We start from the raw sequence: 23,793 nt of genomic DNA on the forward strand, positions 1-23,793 counted from the left end.
GCTTGCCTCCGCTCCTCCTCCTCTTTCCCGCCCGATCCGCGCTCTCCCCCACCTTCCCACCCTCCGCGCCGGCGCCCCACGAGGTGACAGCTCAAGGGCCTGTCGCCAGAACGCATCTCCAGGCCCCCGCCCCCTCGCAACATTTGTCACCTGACACGGTCGTAAGCAGGAACCACCGCCTGGCGGCGGCTCCCAGTCCTGCTCGCGCCCCGGTTCCCCTACCCGCCTTCTTTCATCCCTCGCGCCACTGGCTAAGGCTCTTCCATCTCTCCAAACCGGATTATTTAAAAGAGAAAAAGAAAGGAAAAGCAAGGTCATCTCCGCGCCGCATCAGCCATTCAGGACGCTGGATGTTGGTTTTGAAAGAAATGGCGCTAAGCTCCACTTCTACATTTGGGAAACGAGCGAAATTAAAGGAAACCGCTGCCTGCAGCCGAAGCGACATCTGGACACTGAGTGGCGCTGGCGCCGCGGGAGCAAGCGGGCCGGGCGCCCCACCAGGTAGGTGGAGCCGAACCCCAACGCCGGGGTCCCTGCTGGGTCGGGGGCTCCCCTTCCACTCTCCGCTCCCCGCGTCGCCGAGGGCGCGGGGCTGGGCGGAGAAGCCAGGCAGTTTTTATTTTCGGTTTTAACCTTCGACAAGCAGCGCAACATCTGAACGCTTCTTCCTCTTTCCTCCGCCCGCGGCACTCCCCTCCCCCACGGGCTGCTCCCCGCTTTTCCCGGTTTCCCCGCAGCCACGGTTTCCCGGCCGGCGGCCCTCCTCCTCCTCCGCCATCCTCCCTGCGCTCGGACTCCGTTCGCTCTCGCCGCCAGACTCCTCAGCGTGGTCGCTCCCCCGCTCCTCCCTTGCTCCGCCGCCGCCTCTCGTCTTCCACGCCACGGATTATTTACTGCCCTCCACCGTCCCTCCTCCCCTCCCCCTTCCCCGCCGTGGTCCACTCGGCACAGGAAAAGCGGGGGAAGGAAAGGAAGCGGCAGCATAAAGGAGGGGTGAGTCGAGGAGACAGAGGCGGCCTGAGGACGCGGAGCTCAGCTCCCGAGCGCAGTGCGGCAGGTCCCCGGCGGCCGGGCTGGATGGAGCTCGGACGCGGGCTCGCTGGCTCCTCGAAGGCGGGAGGTCGAGCGCAGGACGCGGCTTTCAGGCGGGCGGCGCTGACCCGGTGCCCCAACCTCCCCGGCCTGCAGTCAGTCGCGATCGATCTAGAGCGTCGCTGGCTGCCGGCGCGGCCTGGCCGGCTGGGCGTGTGGCAGAGGATGTGGGACTAGCTAGGCCCAGCCTTCGCGGAACCTTAACGGTGGCCTGCCGCGCTGCGGCTTCTACTTGTGCCCGGGCCTGGTGGCTGAGTTGCAGACGAGGACCCGCAGCACCAGAGTCGACAGGGCCTTAGGGATCAGGTGCCAAGCCCCGCGGTACTTGAAGGAAGGGAGGTTTGCTTTGCCCGAGCCGCCGCACACTCCCGAGAGGCCGGGTCTGGCGACAGGCTTCTTCCCCTTCTCCATCCCTCCCCACATCGCAGGACTTAGCCGTGGATCGGGCCGGCTGGTCGAAGTGAGACTTAGGTACAGTTTTAAATAGCTGTTCCAAATGTCTAGATCTTCACAAACGCACCTCTCCGCTCTTCTGTAGGATTCACTCGGGATTTCCCGAACACCGTGCTCCTTGCTGGGGCTACTCGGCCCTCCTGGGTCCGGAGTGAAACCCCTCTCGCGCTTCATAAGGCTAGCTCTTTCTCCTTCAGATCTCTTCTCAAGTTTCCCTGCTCCGAGACTCTCCCTCTATCAGGCCCCATATTATCATCATGGGTTTTGTTTTTCCTGTATTTAGCGGACAGAAATTATCCTATGTTAATTGTTTGTTTGTGGTTTTGTCTCCTACAGTAGTCTGTAAACTCCATGGGAAGCAAATCCTGCGCTCTTGCGCTACACCGACGACCCTACCCCCCAAAATACTCTGAATACCCCCTAAAATATACCAAATATACCAAAAAATATGCCCCCCAAAATACTTCAGAGGAGAGATGAATTAGTAAAAATATACAATCATAGTGAGGGGATTTTATTTTATGGCCCAGAGAAGGGGCACTTTAGAGGGTGGGTAGTTCAGAGAAAGCATCTCAGAGGAAAAATGCTCCCCTGTTCCAGCCCAGCCCTGTTCCAGTTCCAGGTAGGGATGGAACAGGGGAGCATTGGGAAGGAACTCTCAAGGTTGAAGGAACCTTGGAGAAGTGAAAGAATGAGGGTTTACAGGCAGGGGATTAGCTGTGGCAGTAAACCATGTAAACCATGGAAGAAGACATGTGTTGCACATCTCTTGAAACTATTAGTGTTCTCCAGAGAAACATAACCAACAGGATGGGTGTGCATGTGCCTGTGTGTATTATTTATTCTAAGGAACTAGCGAACCTGATTATAGGGGCTGGCAAGTCTGAAATCTGCAGGACAGGCTGGTGAGGCTGGAGACCCAGGGAGGAGCTGAGGCTACAGTTTTGAGTCAAGCCGCCTGGAGAAAGAATTGTTTCTTCTTTGAAAAGCCTGTCTTTTCACTTAAGGCCTTGGTCAGTTCTGCACACATTAAGGAGGGTAATCTGCCTTCTTCAAAGTCTATGTATTTAAATGTCAATTGTACTTAAAAAGTACCTTCCCAGCAACATCTTGACTCGTGTTTGACAAAACAGCTGGTACTGTAACCTAGCCCAGGTGACACCTGAATATTAAATATCATATAATCCCATTATGTCTGTGGGGGCTGCTGACAAATTTAAATTCAGGAATCTGTCTGTATTGATTGGGCCTGTATAACTTTGAAAAGAAATTATGTTATGTTAGTCCCCATACAGTAGTACATCGTTAGTTTTTGATGTAGTGTTCCATGATTCATTGTTTGCTATAAGGCTCAGTGCTCCATGCGATCCGATCCGTGCCCTCCTTAATACCCATCATCAGGCTCACTCACCCCCCCACCCCCTCCCTTCTAAAACCCTCATTTTGTCTCCCAGAGACCATAGTATCTTATGGTTCCTCTCCCACTCCGATTTCTCCTCCTTCATTTTCCCCTTCCTTCTAATGTCCTCCGTGTTATTCCTTATGCTCCACAAATAAGTGAAATCATATAATTGACTTTGTCTGTTTGACTTATTTCTCTTAGCATAATCTCCTCCAGTCCCATGTTGATGCAAAACCTGTAGCCCTATCATCTCCACCCAGACTTGTTCTGGGCATAGGGAAGTTGCCCACTTCAGAGGAATGCCGTTTGAGTAAGAGCATTAAGTAAGGTCATTATAATAAGCTCCACGTTCAATGAATATAAGTTTTAAAATTTAAACTTACATTCCATCTTGATTTTCCCCTGCTGCCCAACACCTGTGTTTTGTAAGTTGTGGCATGCAGGGGCAATTCTATGCAGTTTTAATAGTAGACTAAGGAGAATACAATTATGAAGATGAATCTTTAGCAAAACAACCAATTTGTGGCATTACAAAGACTTTTGGAATTCCAAATGACTTTTGGCTGTGTGCTCTTCAAAAAAATGTATGTTCAAGGACCGAGCATTAGTATGTGCACACACTTTTTCCTGTATTACTTATTGTATCCTCACAGTGGCCCTTTGAATTTGGGATTACTACTTCCATTTTACAGGTGAGAAAACTGAGGCCCAGAGGGGCTCAAATCTTGGACAGTCTATGGCCAGCAAGTGCTAGGGCTGGAATCATCAAGAAGGTTTTTGCCCTACAAGCCTTGTGTTCCTTCTGTTGTACTAAAGGCTGGAGTCAATAGGGACTGAGTTATCAGTGGGTCATTTGTGCAAATAGAGAATCACCGAATGTGATTTATTTTCTTTGCTCTTTTCCTTGGGCCTAAAAAATGGATCTCTCTCAGTGTTTTTCTTATTCATAAGTTTAGGGCATAGATCTTAGATTTTTTTAATGGAGGAAAATTATTTTCTATTTTGGATCAGCACAGGCAGAGATAGAAGAGGATATTTTACTTAATATGACTTGTTTTGTACCACTTGCCTCCCCTTCGCATCGTGTACAGTATATTAATTTCTTCTCTCAGGTAACTCCTGATGATCAGATTCATGAGAAACTTCCATAATATTGCACATGTTCAAACTGAACACCCCAAAGATAAAAGACAAAAGTCACCATAAGCAAGATTTCAAAACTATCATTGAACGTATGACAAAAGATTAAGTTTTAGAATATATAAATAAATACATATAGGAACAAAAAGGTAAACCAGTAGAAAAATGAGCAAAGAATACAATGGGTAGCTTATAGTGGAGCATATACGAATGGTTAGAAAAATATATGAAAAGATACTCAGTTTTACTCATTTGTAAAGAAAGGTAACAGAAACGGTGACTATCTATGGGTGTGGCAAAAATTTACAAAGGAGTGTTAATGTTGGTAAAGTCATTAGGAAACAATCACACACACTATTGTAACTTGGTGTGATTGTTTTGGAGGGCAACTTCAGAGTATTTATAAAAATTGAACATGCATATATGTCCCTTTGACTTAGCAATTCCTCTCCTATAACTCATGTAAGTATGCAAAGATACACATACATAAACATGTTAGAAATAGATATACCATATATGTACAGTGATATATATGTATGGAAAGGGATATGCATGCATGCATGTATTTGTATTTATATTTGTATTTTTATATATATGGATAAATGTTTATACACACATATAAAGATATATGTCCCTTTAACTCAGCACTTCAACTCAATAACTCATACCAGCATGTATGTATACATATATATGTATATATATAGACACACACACTCATATGTAATATTGAAGATATACAGACATACACATATACACATGCACATAGAAGTTTGGAAAGATTTGACACAAAGACATATGCACACACTTTGTGTGCATGGGTGTGTGAGAGAGAAATGTATTCCTTTTTTTGGAGAGAGATGTATTCTTAACCCTTGAAGTTTGTCTCCTATAAATTTCTGTAGATTGTTCATGTAAGGATGCCAAAAATATTCCTTATAGCGCCATATATAGTAGCAAAAAAAAAAAAGCAAGAAAGGAAAAAGGAGATAAATTATGTGTTTGTCAATAAATTTCTTTTTTAAACTGGGTTTCATCCATAAAATATAAAATTATACAGCCATAAAAAAATGAAGTGCATCTATCTGTACTGATAATGGAAGTTGTCAAAGATCTATTACTAATAAAAAAAAAAACACAAGTTGTGGAATAGTATGGTCCCATTTATGTTTTCCAAATGTGTGCATTGAGTGAGAGGTGTTTGCAATTGTATGTACGTATATTTCTGGAAGGTTAATTTAAAAAATTTAAAAATAGTCATTACCCCTTGGTAGTGAGAATGGGGAGGGGTAATGAGATTTTAGGAGATTTTTACTTAAGTTTATTTTTTGTACTGTTTGAAAGTGTACCACAAGCAAACATTTTAAAGTAACCACCAAGGACAGCTCACACCTAGAGATGCTAATTCTGTAGACCTGATGGTTAGTACATCTAAATTTTAAAACATTTCTCTATGTAGATGATTCTCAAATGGAGCCAAGATTGAGAACCATGTCCCTATCTTTACAGGTCTCCAATGACTGGCAGGGACAGCACTATCTTTGTAAAGATATAAATAATACCTGAGGTGAATGTAAAATGAAATGTCATTTAATTTTTTTCTAGAGAGGGGATGACATTACTTTTGTTGTTGTTGTTGTATATGGTGAGATTTCGGCAGATCAAAAGGCTCCTGCAATCCTGGATAGATCTGTCTGTGGTAACTCTATTAAAGGCAATCCAGAGATTAGAGAGTAATCAAAGATGGCCGAATATTTTAGACAAGGTTAGTGTTTATAACTCCAGGTGGCATTTTGGGAAGAGATACAGGGGTTACAGAGTTTCTCCTGTGCCCGAGGAGAGGTGGTGGAACCCAGCAACTCAGACCCACAGGTGCTGGAAATCTAATGCCCAGGGCTTCTGAGTGGAAAAGGGATCAACAGGTGTTTGGGCTTTCTTTGTACACCTCCACTATAACACGGATAGCTGTGAGTAGGCATGTCATCTTCATGCATCTCTCAGGGTTTTTTTCCCCAGCAAAATCTTTGGTTTCTACTTATTTCAAACTTTAAATTAGTGAATCAGAGTTGGATGCTCAGTTTTGAGGTACCGGTTGACTTATATTAGTGAGCTTAGTATGTAATCCATGCTAGTTATGTATCATTTCACTAGCAGCACTAGTTTCAAGGCAAATTTGTGATAAAATTAATAATGAAGTTATAAATATATGTAAATTTAAATATTTAAATTTATAGTTAAATTAAAATTTTAAAATTAAATACATATAAATTTAAATACTTAAATTTAGAGTTATATATATTATACATGATACATATTATGCATAATTCTATAACTAAATATAAATGATATACAAATTGTACCACTTCTAAAAGTAAAGTAATTCTTTTCCTTATACAAGAAATGATAGTAAAATCTGAGTACAGGAGTCAAGAGGCAAGAAAGGAGCCATCCTATTTGTCATAGCTGAACTTGAGACAAGTTTTATAGAAAACCAAGGCAGTAGGCAATGAGCAGATTCTCATTATTTTAGGCCTGGGATCATTTCACAATTCCCATCAATATGTAGATCAAACAAGTTTGTTTTGTTTTGATTTGATTAATTCTGTTGAATTACTGGCCCTTCTTCCACAAAACACCACAGGGCAGTTCCTCCTTGTATTCCTTTTGTTGCTTTCATCTTCTTCTCTGCCCTCCTGGAGAGCTGGCAGGTGCACATTTAGGTGATATAGACGTCTTCCCCAACCAGCTGGTTTCTACAATCTCCTAGGCAAAATTTAAGGACCTAAAGTTTCAAGGAATCCAAGAGAAACAAACCAGAAAGTACAAATCCTTAGAAATGGGTCTGTCAGATCCATGACAGCTGTTTCCGGAGTTACTTATCTTTCTAATGACTACATATTTTAGCATTTTCTCGCCTTTAGCACTTTATTCTTTCTGGTACCCCCAACTCTCTCTCTCTCTCTCACACACACACACACAAACACACATGCGCAAACACACACTCTCTCTCCCTTTTTTAAAGTAAGCTCTACAGCCCAGCCTGGGGCTTGAATTCACCACCCCAAGATCAAGACTCAGAAATCAAGAGGTACCTGGGTGGCTCAGTGGGTTAAAGACTCTGCCTTCAGCTCAGGTCGTGATCCCAGGGTCCTGATCCCAGGGTCCTGGGATTAAGCCCCATCCGGCTCTCTGCTCAGCAGGGAGCCTGCTTTCTCCTCTCTCTCTGCCTGCCTCTGCCTACTTGTGATCTGTCAAATAAATAATAAATCTTAAAAAAAAAAAATAATAAGAGGGGTGCCTGGGTGGTTCAGTGGTTAAGCCTCTGCCTTCAGCTCAGGTCATGATCCCAGGGTCCTGGGATCGAGCCCCACATCCGGCTCTCTGCTCAGCGGGGAGCCTGCTTCCTCCTCTCTCTCTCTGCCTGCCTCTCTGCCTACTTGTGATCTCTGTCTGTCAAATAAATAAATAAATAATCTTAAAAAAAAACCCCAAAACCACTTTTTCTTTCAGAACACTTATATTAGTTTGTATTGCCTACTTCAGTATTACTTTATAAATCTATTTGTTCTACTTGCTTATCTCATTTTAATAAATTAATTCCTCTAGTGGCTTCCATTGGCATAAGAGAAATGCAGAAAGCAACAGGGAAAATGAGAGGTGAAAACAAAGTGAGAAAGACATTAACTTTCAAACTATTAATTTGCAAAGCATTCTTTCTGCTCCTAGTTCTTACAAATTTATCTGTAATTTTTCAAGTAACTGGTGGAGGTGGTGCTTAAATAAGATTTTTCCCCCCTCCCAGGGCTCCAGAATTCTTTCCTCTCTATTCTTCTATATATCTTTCCTCGACTTGTGATATGGCACAATTATTACTAATAAAATATAAGACCTCACTCAGTCATCTATGCCACAAATTCATAAAGGGGTAAAGCCTTAGTGATGGTAGGGAACTTTGGAGTACTCTAGTCTAATGCCTATCTTTTATAAAGGAGGGAAATTGAGACTAATCTAAGTCACAAGACTCAGGTTGTGTAGTTGGAGAACTAATACTGGGACCCAGGTCTTCCATTTTCCAATCAGGTCCTAACTACATTCCCTCTTTCTTCCCTGGCATTATAAGTAGAACAGGAGAAGATCATGGAAGTATTGTGACATTGTTGCTCCTTCAACTAATTTTTAAAATTAAAAATTAAAATTGTATCTTCTTACATATGATCTATCATCTGTCATCTCCATGTTCATGTCTATTTGCAGCTTAGTGAATTGAACACTAAGAAATTATACCAACCCTCAAATTATTCAAGTTTTCACAGAAGACTCAATAGGTTGTTAATAATGAAAACTTTGGATGTCAGAATTTGGAGTAATTAGCTGCTAACATATACACGGAAGCAGAACTCTTTTATTTCAGTTTTAAAGATAAATTAATTAAATAAAATCTCTGCATCCAGTGTGGTGCTTGAACTCATGACCCCAAGATCAAGAGTCACATGCTCTACCAACTGAGCCAATGAGGCACCTCAGACCTTTTGTATTTTAAGTGACAATGAATTTTGTATTTTGTACATAAGGCAGTCCACAGAATTGCTTCTTCAGATGACTTCTATCATTTTTCCAGATCACCAATTCTACTTGCTCTTCTTCAGGTAGAATCTTGAACCATGTCTTGAACATTGGAAAAATTATACCCTATTATAAAAAAATTATCAACTAATATTTCTCTATCTTGTTCTCATCTGGAAAATGACATCTATCAGGTTTAAATATTAAATGAACAAATGTATTTTAATATATGCCTGGAACAAGTTAACATCAATAAGTGCTTCCACATTTTTCCCAATAAGAAATGCTCTGATTCTCAACTAACTTTCCCCAGTAATGTGTTCATCTGGGTATAAAGAACTGATGGGGAAGTAAAGATTTTTAAATTCAATTTAATGAATCCCCTTCTTTTCTCAAATTAGTTTTTTTTCTTCTGTTTCTCTCTCTCTCTCCCACAATTCATAAACCTTTTCCTAGTATATATAGCAGTGTTTTAAAATCAATTGTTGCTGGTATCATTTATCAATAATTATTACAAAGAGTGAGAGAAATGAACCTCTTTGAGTCTTTAACATTTCTCAGGAATTAGTGGTAAATCCATGATCATACATTTTTAAACCAAAATATCCACATCTTAGAATCCAATCTACTGTTTTTGTTTATTAAAGCATTGATGTATCAGTTGTTCCAATGCCGTAAGGAATCAAGCAACACTGGACATTAAATCTCAAAGCCGTGCACTTTTAGTTTGTTCTGCAGATATGAAGACATTCTGTGAGCCATCATCATCTATTTTCAACAGTTTTATATTCAATTTACTCTTTCAGCCACACTTTGGGAAATACCCCAAGAGAGTTTACTGGGTAAGTGCATCAGTTTTTTACAAGATAATTGGAATATTTCATAGTTTGATCCTCTGACACACTCTAGTAAAGGATACAGTCAGAAAATTTAACAAAGAAATAAATAGGTTAAGGATGAAAGGGTCTAAGCTTTGGCACTGTGCCAGAGCTTGATTTAAAAGCTATAGTTCTTTACCCCCAAGCGCAAGTTACTTTGTTATTTAAAGCCTCCCCAGTAAGATTGTTACTGAAGAACAACTCATAAATACAAAATATTGCAAAATCTTTTCATCTCATGGGGGAGGGAAGTCCTTTATCCTATCGTATATAGATGGAGCAAATCGTTACAGTTAATCGTGACAGTCGCTCTTACTGCAATCCACCACATCACCCTGTGCGCTGACTTCTGAACTCTCCAAGAATCTCCTGTGGATTGAGTAACAAACAGCTGGCACCCGCCCCTCTCCAGAGCTGTTCTGTGTCTTCTTGACCCAGGGATCCTAGAACCTGTGGGCAAATTCCAGGTGGCTCTGGAATCCTCCTTTCCCGTCACTATCCTGCGGAGCTGGGTGCAAGTCCCCAGGGCTTCGCAGGGGACTTGGATGGCAACACACAGCCTGTAAAGCCCTGGGCACCTGCTGATGCTGTCTACTGTCGAACTCATCTTCAGCATCTTCGTTGTCATCTCAGTCTTCAGAGTTCTCCTTCTAGCCCCAGGCGCCTCAGACCTAAAGTAGGGGCTTCCAGTACCCTCTTTCAAGGTCAGTGGGACAAACGTGTCTTCGGCCTCGAGCTCAAATGCCTATCATGGCCGCCTCCCAGTCCGCCGCCAGCGTCTTTCCAGTGAAGTTTGGCAAACACCTGGGGTCGTTAGGGACTTAATGGGCCGCTTTTTGCCAGAAAACCCTGAAAAGTAAAGGACACCGACACCCGGGGGCTTCACATTCAGCTCTTGAATCTCTCTGGAAGTCCATTTGCATCACCTCTGCGTTTGGCTGCGCCGTGAGTGAGTGTGAGGGCAGGATCCAGAGGAAAAGAACAAAGACAAAAAAAAAAAATTGTATTCACTGTCTGCTTCTCCTCCGGGACGGTGAGTCAAGTCTCCTGGAAGGCTTTCAGGCTTTCCGCCGCTCCACATTTGTAGCCTCCCATGCACTAAGTTGGGGGTGGGGAACAGGGGAGAAAAGAAATGTTGTGGGCGGCTGGGGGTACCTGTCATCAGTCTCCTGCAGCTGCACGCAGGTACCGGGCGACAGCGCGGTGGCCCCGCTCCTCAGCCAGGTCCACGGGCAGGCGGCCCCAGGCATCGCGCACGTCCAGCTGCGCCCCGGCTCGGTGCAGTACCACGAGCGTGTCCAGGAAGCCCTCCCGGGCCGCGTCGTGCACAGGTCGGGTGAGGGTGGCTTCGTCCGCACAGTTGGGCTCCGCGCCATAGAGCAGCAGCAGCTCGGCCACGCGGGTGCTGCCCATCATCATGACCTGCAGAGAGAGAGAGAGAGAGCAGAGTGGTCAGGGCAGTGAGATGAAGGCCTGGGCCGGGACAGGTAGAACCATTTCAAATAAATACCTGTTCACGGAGTAGCCACCTAATGCAGGGGCGCTTACAAGTCTCAGGAGTCTGGTTATGCTTCCTGTTTTGATGAAATCCCGACACCGTCCCCCACCCCGCCCTTATAACTCTTTACTCAGCCCTAATTGGGTTTCATTTTTCTCCAAGCTGCAGGGACAAGCAAGAGCTGATAATAGAGCGCTAATAGTTGTTGTGTGAAAAAGAAAATTTTGATTTCCGGCAGAACAGAGGAATCCATTTTGTTAAATAATTTATGGGCGGAGTTAAGTTTAAAAGCTTTTATGGGGCGCCTGGGTGGCTCAGTCCTTGAATTTCTGCTTTTGGCTGGGGCCATAGTTCTGGCGTCCTGGATTTGGGCCTGCATTGGGCTCCTTGATCGGTGGAGGCCTGCTTCTCCGTCTCTCACTCCCCCTACTTGTGTTCTCTCTCTAGCTGTGTCTCTGTCAAATAAATGAAATCTTAAAAAAAAAAAAAAAGAAAGAAAGAAAAAGTTTTTACAGAATTAGATTATTTCCCTTGATGTCTCTTCCACATCAGCCATAATCTGGATCTAAAAATATTTAGGAGGGCAGTGAGCTGATATTTTTGAGAGAATAATGCTTTAGAGTAGAAACAATGTTTTTTTAGAGTAGAAACAATGTTTTAAGTTGTTTAGTTTTTCTTTGTAAACAAACATGTAACATAAACACTATATTTACATTGTACAGGATTTTATAATGTAATAGGATTTTATAATGTTAGATACTAAATAATTTGCTATATAAAAAAGAGCTCAGATGTTAGTCAAATCAGAGCAATACATTATTTAGAAAAAAAGATGTTTTGGAGCTGTAAACCTGTAGCATCCACTTGTGTATATGTACATTATACAAGCATTTACTTTTTTATTTTAAAAATAAAACAGTTTTTGATAACTAAATATACAAAATGGAGTTATTTGTTCTTGTGAGCTTATGTATTTAAAAATGTGCCATGTAATTTAAGACAGTACTTTTTGTTTCATGAATATTAGAAACATCCATTTCCTCCCTTAAAAACCGTGATATGTTATCATTTCCACTAGTGATGTGTATCAGATATTTCACATATAGAGGGAAGAAAAAGTTGTTCTTAGTATCTCAGAGAATGATGGATTAAAACTATAATTAAAATCTCTTTTGAAATTATTAATATCATTTGAAGTCTTTAAGAACTACTTTACAATATTATGCTGCTTTAAACTATTCCTCATTTCTTTTTTTCCCCAAGATTTTATCAACTTATTTGAGAGAGAGAGAGAGTGAGGACTCGTGTGTGTGCACTTGAACACACACACACACGCAGGGGAGGTTGGAGAGGGGTAGAGACAGAGGGAGAGTAAGAACCAGACATTCGCTGAGAAGGGAGCAGAGGCAGGGCTTGATTTTAGGACCCTAAGATCATGACCCCAGGAGAAGTCAGATGCTTTACCGACTGAGACACCCAAGCACCCCAAGCTGTCCCTCATTTCTTATAACACTTTTCTAAGAATGCGAAAGAAATGAACATATATTTCTTTAAAAATCTACATAATAAGATTCCTTAATAACAGCTTGGTTCTAGAATGTGACATTGAGATGAATACTAACCATTATACTCAACAGTGAAGCACAAAATATTACCTTGGGTTTTAAAAGAATTAAAAAATGCCAGTACTAATTAAAGGGATTCATAAATATATTGAATAAAGGATTTTAATAATTAAGAGGCTAATTATGTATCTAGACCCTCTGCCTAACAGTTGCTGCAGCATGCTTTTGTAACCTAATCACTGATAATTAAGCAAAAATCTATAGAAGCATATTTTTTCTCATGTAACACTCGAGACACTGCTAACGTAGGAAGGATTAAGTACTGTGGTCGAGGAATCCTGACTTATCTCTTTGTATTCAGTTTGCCTCTATGAGAAAAGAATACAAAGAATTTCATATTGCAGCCGAGAAGTGCACGGTAATTTTTTTTGATGCACTATGATTCTGCGTGATTCCTCAAATCTAATCCAGATTGTGTAATTTGTCATTTGATTATCTCTATCAATGCAAGTTGACAGAATATTTACTGAAGGACAGAGAAGACAAACGGTTTCCTCCCCAAATAACCTCTCCTTTTCTCCCCAGTTGAACCTCTCCCTTGCGTTTGTGATCATGAGATGGGAGAGAGAATATGGACATTTTCCCCGCTACTAAAAAGAAAAACAAACTGAAGACGCGGTTTCTTTCAATCCGTTTCTTTAGGATCCTTGGTGGGGGAGAACCTGCTTTACACCTGGGCTCCACACCTCAACGAAGAGAGACACAGGTACGTTGGTGAAGGTCTCGGTCCCAGCCGCGTCCCACGGAGGCCGCTCCCCTTTGTTCATGCGCCCCCTGCCGGCAAGGCCCCAGGGCCCCAGCTACCTGGATCGGCCGCCTCCCGAAGCGGTTGACTCCGTTGGGATCCGCACCGGCTTCCAGGAGCTGCCGCACGGTCTCCACTTGCCCCCGTGCGGAGGCGCTGGCCAGGCCCGCGTCGTCGCCGCCACCACCCAGCATGCCCTTGTCCTCCTCGCGCATTTCGCAGCCCACAAACGCAGACCGGCCCGGATAATCCACCGCGGGCCGTGAGCTTCGCCACACTCCTCCCTTGTTCCCCTCCTCGCCCTGGCGCCCTCTCCCCTGCGTGGGAAAGCTCAGGTCAGCTTCAGCCCTCTTTCGCTGTCCTTCTGTCGCTGGGAGGCCCGTGCAATGGCCTAACCACTCGTGGTTAAACTGGGCTTTTCCCGGCTGGCTCCCGGGAAAAAGCGCCTCCCGTGGCCGCAGCCGAGCGTAGGGCGCCTCCGGCCGCCGAGCGCGGGCGCGTCGCAGCGTCCTCTCCGCGGAGCCTGCTCCGGCTAGGTGGAGAGCCGGCTGGGAATGAATCCGTTTCCAGGCGGGCGGCGGGGCAGGGCATTCCCCACCCCCTTAGGCTCCGCCTCCCGTCCGGCTGGCCAGCGCTGGCACTTCCCACTGTGCGGGAAGGGAGGCCGGGCCCGCAGATGACGTTACAGGGACGAGGCGGTGGCAGGCGGCAGGCGGAGGGGGGGGGGGTGGGGACGCGGCGGGGGCCCGATGGGAGGGGCGGGAGGGGGACGGGAGCCTGGCCAGACGGTCCTGGGACGCATGCGCCAGACACGGGCGCGCCGAGCCGGCAGTCCTGCTCGCCCAGCGTCCAGCAAAGACCTTAGCCAAGGTTTTGGAAAAGTTGAATCAATGCACTCGGCTCCTAATCCCCTCCCTCCAGCAGGCGGAGCAGAGGATTTCTATTCCTTCAATCCGGTGCCAGGTGGTTTCACTCTGGAAACGTTAGTCGTTCCTTGTGCAATTGAATGACTGGCTAAGAGAAAGGCATTTAAAGTAACTTTGTCTCCCTTAAGATTTCTGAAAGTGACAGTTTTGCACCTGTCATGCCGGTTAAATTCATCCCCAGGGAGTATTTGAATTTCAGTAGCTTCGCATCTTGCATCAAGTTTAGCACTTCTCTTTTGGGTGTGTTTTCTTAGTTGAATTAGTGAAAAGTCAGTCACAGTGAAAAATCCTGAGAATCCTGTTTTGAATGTGCTTTTTATTCTTTTCATCTTTGAATAATGGATACACACATACACAACACCAAAAAACGAACCTAGTTTGAGAATGACAATGTCAACCTGGTACATGTGAGACATTTAAAAAATATAAATACATATTTTAAGAATCTGAGATTCCAGTTTCATGATATTTGAATAGTATTATTTTTGTTTGCACTCTTACCTACTTAAACCCACTTCGCAAGTATTTGATTTTTATTTATCATGAGTAATAAAGGAAATTTATGCAGTAATAATGAAGCATAATAAAACAGAGGTGTGGTGCTGGGCCTGTCATTAAACAGGCCGAACCTGTCATTAAATCCTCTTCTGAAGATTTAAAGGCCAATTGCTTTTCTTCCCAATCTTCCTAGGTGAGTTTGAATTAACATATGCATTGCTTTAAAGATTTAAAAAACTATGACAGATGTTTGATTAAAATAGGAAGAGAACCACAAGTTATGTATCTGTTGCCTGAAAGCTTTGGTATGGAACTATATTAGACTGAGCTTCTTCTAACATGGAACAGTTCTTATTTACAAATTAATTTTGGTTCAGAGTGCAGAGGAGTGCCTAAGGAAGAGCAATTGCTTGCTTACTCATAAATGAGAGTTTGTTTCACATGTTTCTTCTAGCATACCTTAGCTTGGACTCCCCCTTCCCATTCCATTGAAGAATAAGGAAGCACTCTTCAAAGATAGGGGAGCCCATAGAAGTGGTGGTTAGGGATGAAGATCTACTGACAGAGACACAGTTGAAATCCACCCAGATAGGGAAGGGAAGGAGGCAGCATTAATAACCATTTTTTCCTCTTACCTTAACCCCATTTCTTAGTTTTCAGTTTCTTAATTTCTCTATCTTTCCCTCTTATTTGAACCTCTATTCTTATCTGAAAGAGAAAAGTCCTTTTATTTGTTGATGGTGGCTCCGTTCCTTGGTCTGGCCAGAGGAATAGAAGTCAACTTCTGGTTGAAAAGCATAGGGGCACCTGGGTGGCTCAGTGGGTTAAGCCTCTGCCTTTGGCTCGGGTCATGGTCTCAGGGTCCTGGGATTGAGCCCTGCATCGGGCTCTCCGCTCAGCGGGGAGCCTGCTTCCCCCTCCCCCTCTACCTGCCTCTCTGCCTACTTGTGATCTCTCTCTTTCTGTCAAATACATAAATTAAAAAAAAAAAAAGAAAAGCATAGATGAGCTGGTTTAAAAAAAAAAGATTTTATTTATTTATTTGACAGACACAGATCACAAGCAGGCAGAGAGGCAGGAAGAGAGGGTGGTGGGGGGGGGCAAGGAGGCTCCCTGCTGATCATGACCTGAGCCGAAGGCAGTGACTTAACCCACTGAGCCACCCAGGTGCCCCAGATGAGCTGTTTTTGACCAGTATTTGGGGTCAATCCCCATTGATGGTGTATTGGGTATTACAGGTGTGTGTGTGCAGAATGGAAGAAGGGAGAGGAAATATGGACAGTGGGAAGCCAGAGTTTTGAAATGGATGGCATTGTTTCTTTGGCAGTCACTCTGAGGGTTTGAGTCATCAGACTGATAGTGGTGGGTATGGTAACGAATGGACTTAGTCCAGAGTATCTTAATCAGAACAGCCTAACTACCCTGAAATTTAGTGCTTGGCCAAACATAACAAGGCAGGTTGCCTTTTAAAGGAGTATTGTTATCACTCGGCATCAGGGAAATACAAATAAAAACCACAATGAGATACCACCTCACACCAGTCAGAATGGCTAAAATTAACAAATCTGGAAATGACAGATGTTGGTGAGGTTGTGGAGAAAGGGGAACCCTCCTACACTGTTGGTGGGAATGCAAGCTGGTGCAGCCACTCTGGAAAACATCATGGATTTTCCTCAAAAAGTTGAAAACAGAGTTACCCTACAACCCAGCAATGGCACTACTGGGTATTTACCCTAAAGATACAAATGTAGTGATCTGAAGGGGCATGTGCACCTGAATGTTCATAGCAGCAATGTATATAACTAAACAATGGAAAGAACCTAGATTTCCATTAATAGGTGAATGGATAAAGAAAATGTGGTGTGTATATATATATATATATATACACAATGGAATACTATGCAGCCATCAAAAGAAAATGAAATATTGCCATTTGCCATGACGTGGATGGAAGTACAGGGTATTATGCTGAGCTAAATAAGTCAATCAGAGAAAGACAATTATCACATGATCTCTCTGATATGAGGAAGTTGAGAGGCATGGGGGGGTATGGAAGGAAAAAATGAAACAAGATGGGATCGGGAGGGAGACAAACCATAAGAGACTCTTAATCTGACAAAACAAACTGAGGGTTGCTGGAGGGTGATGGGGGTTGGGATAGGATGGCTGGGCTATGGACATTGGGGAGGGTATGTGCTATGGTGAGTGCTGTGAAATGTGTAAGCCTGATGAGTCACAGTCCTGTACCCCTGGGGCAAATAACATTATATGTTGATAAAAATAATTTTTAAAAAATACAGGAGTATTGTTGGGGTCTTCTAACGGATCCAGTAATTAAATTAGTTCAACAAAATTTAGCTCAGTACGTCCTATAATCTAGGAGTACACAATTGAATTAAAATATGGGTGCTGGCTTTTAAGAAAGTCTCCGTAGTGTCACCCAAACTAGTAAATAGAGAGTTTCAACTTAATGCAATAACATTACTGAGGATGTATCTATAGGGACTAAGAAGAGGGGAACTTAAATCAAGATGGAGATGCAAAGGGTTTCTTAGAGAAGTTACCAGATGAAGAGTCTCTAAAGAATGCATCAGAAATTGTTTCCTATGTTCTAGATTTGAGCTTTGTATTTCTCTGAAACTAACAAAGCCAGCTTGAGCCAATTTTTGAGCCACCTTCTTAAGTGGTAAGCATGGCCCAAGTGTCTGAAAAATGAAAATTATTTGGAGTAGATAAAGAGATGAAAGAAAAGTCAATTAGCCAAATGACTGAGGGAAAAAGGCAATTAGCCAAATGACTGAGAATCTTCCACGAGGCAGATATGTGAGCTTCACTAAGTAAGCTGATTGGAAAAGAATTTTGGGCAGGGGAAATGCTGCCAGCGATATGCGCGCTTACTAGCACCACGGACAGCGCCTTCCTAGTAAGCGTTTCTTGGTGGTCCTAACCCACTCCAGACTGAGAATTCCTAAGAAAATTCACACTTGATCTTTCAAACCCCTTTTCTCTCTGGAAATCCAAAGAACCACATGGAAGCTCAATGGACTTCTTTACAAAACATCTTTACAATGGACTGCTCAATCTGATTTCCAAATATTACTGGATTATTTAATATTCTCTATGTAAAGAACATGAAATAGTCTCTATATTTAAAAGAAGAGAGGAAACATACACTTAATGTCTACTCTGTTCCAAGTGATTTACAAGTATTATTTCATTTAAGTCTCATAAAACTCCTGTGCAAAATGTATCAGTTTCTCAATTTTACAGACAAGACCAAAGGATCACAGAAATCCAGTAACTTACATACTGGTTAAGCATCGATGGAGATAAGGTCTAACCTGTGTGGCTTCAGAGCCTCTACCCTTAACACTACATAGTGTTTTTAGCAGCTGTCATGGTAGGCCTACTGGAAAAAAAAAGGTGCGATGAACTGGCTTATAATTATTTTCCAGCCTACATTGTGTTTTCCAGATGGTTCACCTCACAGCACACCCTTAATAGACTTCAAAGATGACATTTCACATATAATACAATAGCACATTTGTCTTGGACAATAGGGTGAGCTAATGAAACATTTGCCTCTCCCTGAAACCCAGCTGTCTCTAGGAGGAAACACAACCCATGGTTAATGCTTTAAACACATTTAAGAGATGAAGTGGATGGGAACATATTGGGCAGCTGAAACTTAGAATTGTCACAGCTATGCCATTTAATTTATAAGAGAGAAAAGAGAAAAAGTAAATGGTAAATTGGCATAGAATTTTGGAGGTATATAGAAGGGAATGAATAGAGAGATGTCTGGGTGGCTCAGTCAGTTAAGTTTCTGCCTTCATCTCAGGTCATGATTTCAGGGTCCTGCGATCGAGTCTCACATCAGGCTCCTTGCTCAGTGGGGAGCCTACTTCTCTGTGTGCTGCTCCCTCTGTTCATGCCCTCCCTTCCTCCCTCCCTCCCTCTCTCTCTCTCTCTGACAAATAAATAAATAAATAAATCTTTAAAAAAAAAAGGAAGTGAAGGAGTAGAATCAGTTTCAATATTATAAATTATACAAATTCCCAGTGATAATGTTCATATTCTATAGCTGATAAAACTATGTATGAACTCACTATGAAAGTGTGAGTACACATCAGTTGAGTGACCAAAAGAAATGGGGACATAATTTTGCATATGATTGGAGCCAAGACTTCTAAGTAGGGAGAGAATGTAATTCAAAATTATTTGGGGGACTTTTTCAAACTACATATGACCCACCTCCCATCAGCAGGCTTGATTCTTTTCCATTTCCTCAGTTGAGATTTATGCTTCAGGATTCATAGTATATCACTTTCTGTATTCCCATATTTCTTTCTTTTTTTCCTTTTTTAAGAAAAGATTTTATTTATTTGAGAGAGAGAGAGTGCATGAGCAGGGGAGAGAGAGAGAGGGAGAGGTAGACTCCCTGTTCAGCAGGGAGCCCCAGGGAGAACTTGATCCCAGGACCCAAGGTCACAACCTGAGCTGAAGGCAGACACTCAACCAATTGAGCCACCCAAGCACCCCTCCCATATTTATTTAAGTTTAACTGAACGGATATTTTAGCATCTGTATTAGTTTTTCAAGGCTGCCATAAAGCAATACCACAGATTAATTGGCTTAAGTAACAGAAATTTATTTTCTCACAGACCTCACCTCCTGAGGTCTCTCTCCTTGGTTCGCAGGGGTCTCATTCCTGCTGCTGCTTCACATAGCCATCCTGTATGCATGTAAGTCCCTGGTAATCTCCCTATGTATCCAAATTCCCTCTTCTCATAAGGACGGTACTCGGATTTCATTGGGACTCACTCCAACAGCCTCATTTTGACTTAATCACTTCTCTACGTGCATTACCTTAAAATATAGTGGCATTCTGAGATACTGAAGGCTAAAGATTCAAGTAGGAATTTCAGGGGGGACACAGTTCAGTCTATAATGGAGTCTTTCCAAATTTTTACACATTTCATTTTTATTAATAAGTTATTTGAATAAGGATGAAAATAATGTCAGCATATTGAAATTTGTTGATATTGATAGCAGTCTTCTTGTGTCTCTTTTATATTTTATTTATTTTTTAAAGATATGTTCATATCTTTAAAAATAAAAGGAAAGGATATAAAATCAATGCACAGAAATCAGTTGTATTTCTCTACACCAACAACAAGACAGAAGAAAGTGAAATTAAGGAGTCAATTCCATTACAATTGCATCCCAAACCATAAGATACCTAGGAATAAACCTAACCAAAGAAGCTAAGAATCTATACTCAGAAAACTATAAAGTACTCATGAAAGAAATTGAGGAAGACACAAAGAAATGGAAAAATGTTCCATGCTCCTGGATTGGAAGATTGGAAGAATAAATATTGTGAAAATGTCTATGCTACCTAAGGCAATTTACATATTTAATGCAATTCGTATCAAAGTACCATCCATCTTTTTCAAAGAAATGGAACAAACAATTCTAAAACTTATATGGAACCAGAAAAGACCTCGAATAGCCAAAGGGATATTGAAAAAGAAAGCCAAAGTTGGTGGCATCACAATTCCGGACTTCAAGCTCTATTACAAAGCTGTCATCATCAAGACAGCATGGTACTGACACAAAAACAGAAACATAGATCAATGGAACAGAATAGAGAGCCCAGAAATAGACCCTCAACTCTATGGTCAACTAATCTTCGACAAAGCAGGAAAGAATGTCCAATGGAAAAAAGACAGCCTCTTCAATAAACAGTGTTGGGAAAATTGGACAGCCACATGCAGAAAAATGAAATTGGACCATTTCCTTACACCACACACAAAAATAGACTCAAAATGGATGAAGGACCTCAATGTGAGAAAGGAATCCATCAAAATCCTTGAGGAGAACACAGGCAGCAACCTCTTCGACCTCAGCCGCAGCAACATCTTCCTAGGAACATCGCCAAAGGCAAGGGAAGTATGACAAAAATGAACTATTGGGATTTCATCAAGATCAAAAGCTTTTGCACAGCAAAGGAAACAGTTAACAAAATCAAAAGACAACTGACATAATGGAAGAAGATATTTGCAAACGACATATCAGATAAAGGACTAGTGTCCAAAATCTATAAAGAACTTAGCAAACTCAACACCTAAAGAACAAATAATCCAATCAAGAAATGGGCAGAGGACATGAACAGACATTTCTGCAAAGAAGACATCCGGATGGCCAACAGACACATGAAAAAGTGCTCCATATCACTCGGCATCAGGGAAATACAAATCAAAACCACAATGAGATATCACCTCACACCAGTCAGAATGGCTAAAATCAACAAGTCGGGAAATGACAGATGCTGGTGAGGATGCGGAGAAAGGGGAACCCTCCTACACTGTTGGTGGGAATGCAAGCTGGTGCAACCACTCTGGAAAACAGCATGGAGATTCCTCAAAATGTTGAAAATAGAACTGCCCTATGACCCAGCAATTGCACTACTGGGTATTTACCCTAAAGATACAAACGTGGTGATCCAAAGGGGCACGTGCACTTGAATGTTTATAGCAGCAATGTCCACAATAGCCAAACTATGGAAAGAACCTAGATGTCCATCAACAGATGAATGGATCAAGAAGATGTGGTATATATACACAATGGAATACTATGCAGTCATCAAAAGAAATGAAATCTTGCCATTTGCGACAGCATGGATGGAACTAGAGCGTATCATGCTTAGTGAAATAAGTCAAGCAGAGAAAGACAACTATCATATGATCTCCCTGATATGAGGAAGTAGTGATGCAACATGGGGGCTTAAGTGGGTAGGAGAAGAATAAATGAAGCAAAATGGGATTGGGAGGGAGACAAACCATAAGTGACTCTTAATCTCACAAAACAAACTGAGGGCTGCTTGGGGGAGGGGGGTTGGGCGAAGGAGGGTGGGGTTATGGACATTGGGGAGGGTATGTGCTTTGGTGAGTGCTGTGAAGTGTGTAAACCTGGCGATTCACAGACCTGTACTCCTGGGGATAAAAATATGTTTATAAAAAATTAAAAATTAAAAAAAATAAAGGGAAAGCTTCTATAAAGAGAAAGCTTCCTTTGCTATCTACTTGTTTGCCCTCGGGTGTATATAAGAAAGACAAGGTAAGTACTTTATTTTCAAATTTATTTATAGGTTTTAAAACTAACGATTTGAGCTTCAGCATCTTTCAAAGGTGACTAATGATTTTTGACTAATTGTCAACTTGTGAATTTGAACATAATTGATGTGTTTTCGTCCACTATAATTATCATTCCTATTGATGCTCAAGGCCCATCTTTGGCCAGTGAGAGCCTCTGCAAGTCAATTCCTGAGTCTTTTTAATGTGACTCCAGTAATCTTTGACAGAATCCTTGATTTTTGGTATGACAATGTATTTCAGTTTTATCTTGTACATTTCATGTGCTATGTATAGAACCAACCATTTCTCCAAGGAGCATCGATTCTTTTTAGTGGAGAATGGTATTCATTTATTTTTATTTTTAATTTTTTTCCAAGATTTTATTTATTTATTTGACAGAGAGAGATCACAAGTAGGCAGAGAGGCAGGCAGAGAGAGAGAGGAGGAAGCAGGCTCCCCGCTGAGCAGAGAGCCTGATGCGGGACTCGATCCCAGGACCCTGAGATCATGACCTGAGCCAAAGGCAGCGGCTCAGCCCACTGAGCCACCCAGGGGCCCTGTTTTTTAATTTTTAAATTAACATATAATGTATTATTTGTTTCAGGGGTACGGGTCTGTGATTCATCAGTCTTACACATTTCATAGCTCGCTCCATAGCACATACACTCCCAATGTCCATCACCCAGCCACCCCATCCCTCTCGCCCCCTCCCCTCTAGCAACCCTCAGTTTGTTTCCTGAGACAATGGTATTGAAAAAGTACATCGTCAATGCTGAGGACCTTATTGCTAACCAGGAAGCCATTATATTTCAAGGCCCTTATGTTCACATATAAAACATAACTTTAGCTTCTTAGCTCAGAATATTTACACACATTTTTCACCTTCATGAATGTCCAGGGGATTACTGAAAGTTCAATGGTGTGGGCCTTTGGGCCTAACTTTGAGTCCAGAGGGCCCCCAAGTCATTTGTTACAACCAAAAATGCCACTAAGAATATCCAAAATAGGGTGGCTCCCTTAGAAAAAATCACTGATTTAAATAACACATGGATGGGACGCCTGGGTGGCTCAGTCTGTTAAGTGTCTACCTTCTGCTCAGGTCATGATCCCAGCATCCTGGAATCGAGTCCCACATGGGGTTCCTTGCTCAGAGAGGAGAGCTTGCTTCTCCCTCTGCCTCCACTCCCCCTGCTTGTGTGGTCTTTCTCGCTCTCACCCTCTCTCTCCGACAAATAAGTAAAAGACTTTACAAAAAAAATGACACATGGATAGAGGGAGATGAGATCAAAGGGATGATTTCATTATAAAATCATAAATCTTCTGCTTCTATGATTTGTCTATCTCCCTTCCACACACCCCCGACTGAATGTTCAGACTTTGTGTGTACTAGGCAAGTTTGAACTTCTTCAGGGGTACTCATAGAAGTATATGGAACTCAGTTCAGGCATAAAATTGTTTATTTTCTCATTTTATTAAATTTTAATCTTCTCATTGAAGATTGTCCCTGAATAAAGTTTTCCTTTACTATTTAATCATGGCAGAGATCCCACTTTAAAACAGTAGGCCAATCTTGGCTTATGTACCTTATTTTTTTTTTTAAGGTTTTATTTATTTATCTGACAGACAGAGATCACAAACAGGCAGAGAGGCAGGCAGAGAGAGGAGGAAGCAGGCTCCCCGCTGAGCAGAGAGCCCCATTCGGGGCTTGATCCCAGGACACTGGGATCATGACCTGAGCTGAAGGCAGAGTCTTCAACCTCTGAGCCACCCAGGTGCCCCCACTTGTGTACCGTATAATACCAGTAATGTACAGTTCTTGTTTGCCAGAAATTTCGTG

At 42.5% G+C, this 23,793-nt stretch overlaps 1 protein-coding gene across 1 annotated transcript; it reads right to left on the bottom strand.

The window, feature by feature from the left end:
• Positions 1-9,266: 9,266 nt before the first annotated feature.
• LOC101672835 (cyclin-dependent kinase 4 inhibitor B) lies at positions 9,267-14,099 on the bottom strand. Its single transcript, XM_004761805.3, has 2 exons — positions 13,453-14,099; positions 9,267-10,947 (listed from the first exon to the last, which is right to left on the bottom strand). Exons 1-2 carry the CDS (start codon positions 13,606-13,608, stop codon positions 10,687-10,689), a joined length of 417 nt encoding a protein of 138 aa, XP_004761862.1. The 5' UTR covers positions 13,609-14,099; the 3' UTR covers positions 9,267-10,686.
• Between the last annotated feature and the right edge of the window lie 9,694 nt (positions 14,100-23,793).

This window comes from Mustela putorius, unplaced genomic scaffold (genome assembly GCF_011764305.1).
Source record: "Mustela putorius furo isolate JIRA1106 unplaced genomic scaffold, ASM1176430v1.1 tig00000421_pilon_pilon_pilon, whole genome shotgun sequence".
Lineage (NCBI taxonomy): Eukaryota > Metazoa > Chordata > Mammalia > Carnivora > Mustelidae > Mustela > Mustela putorius.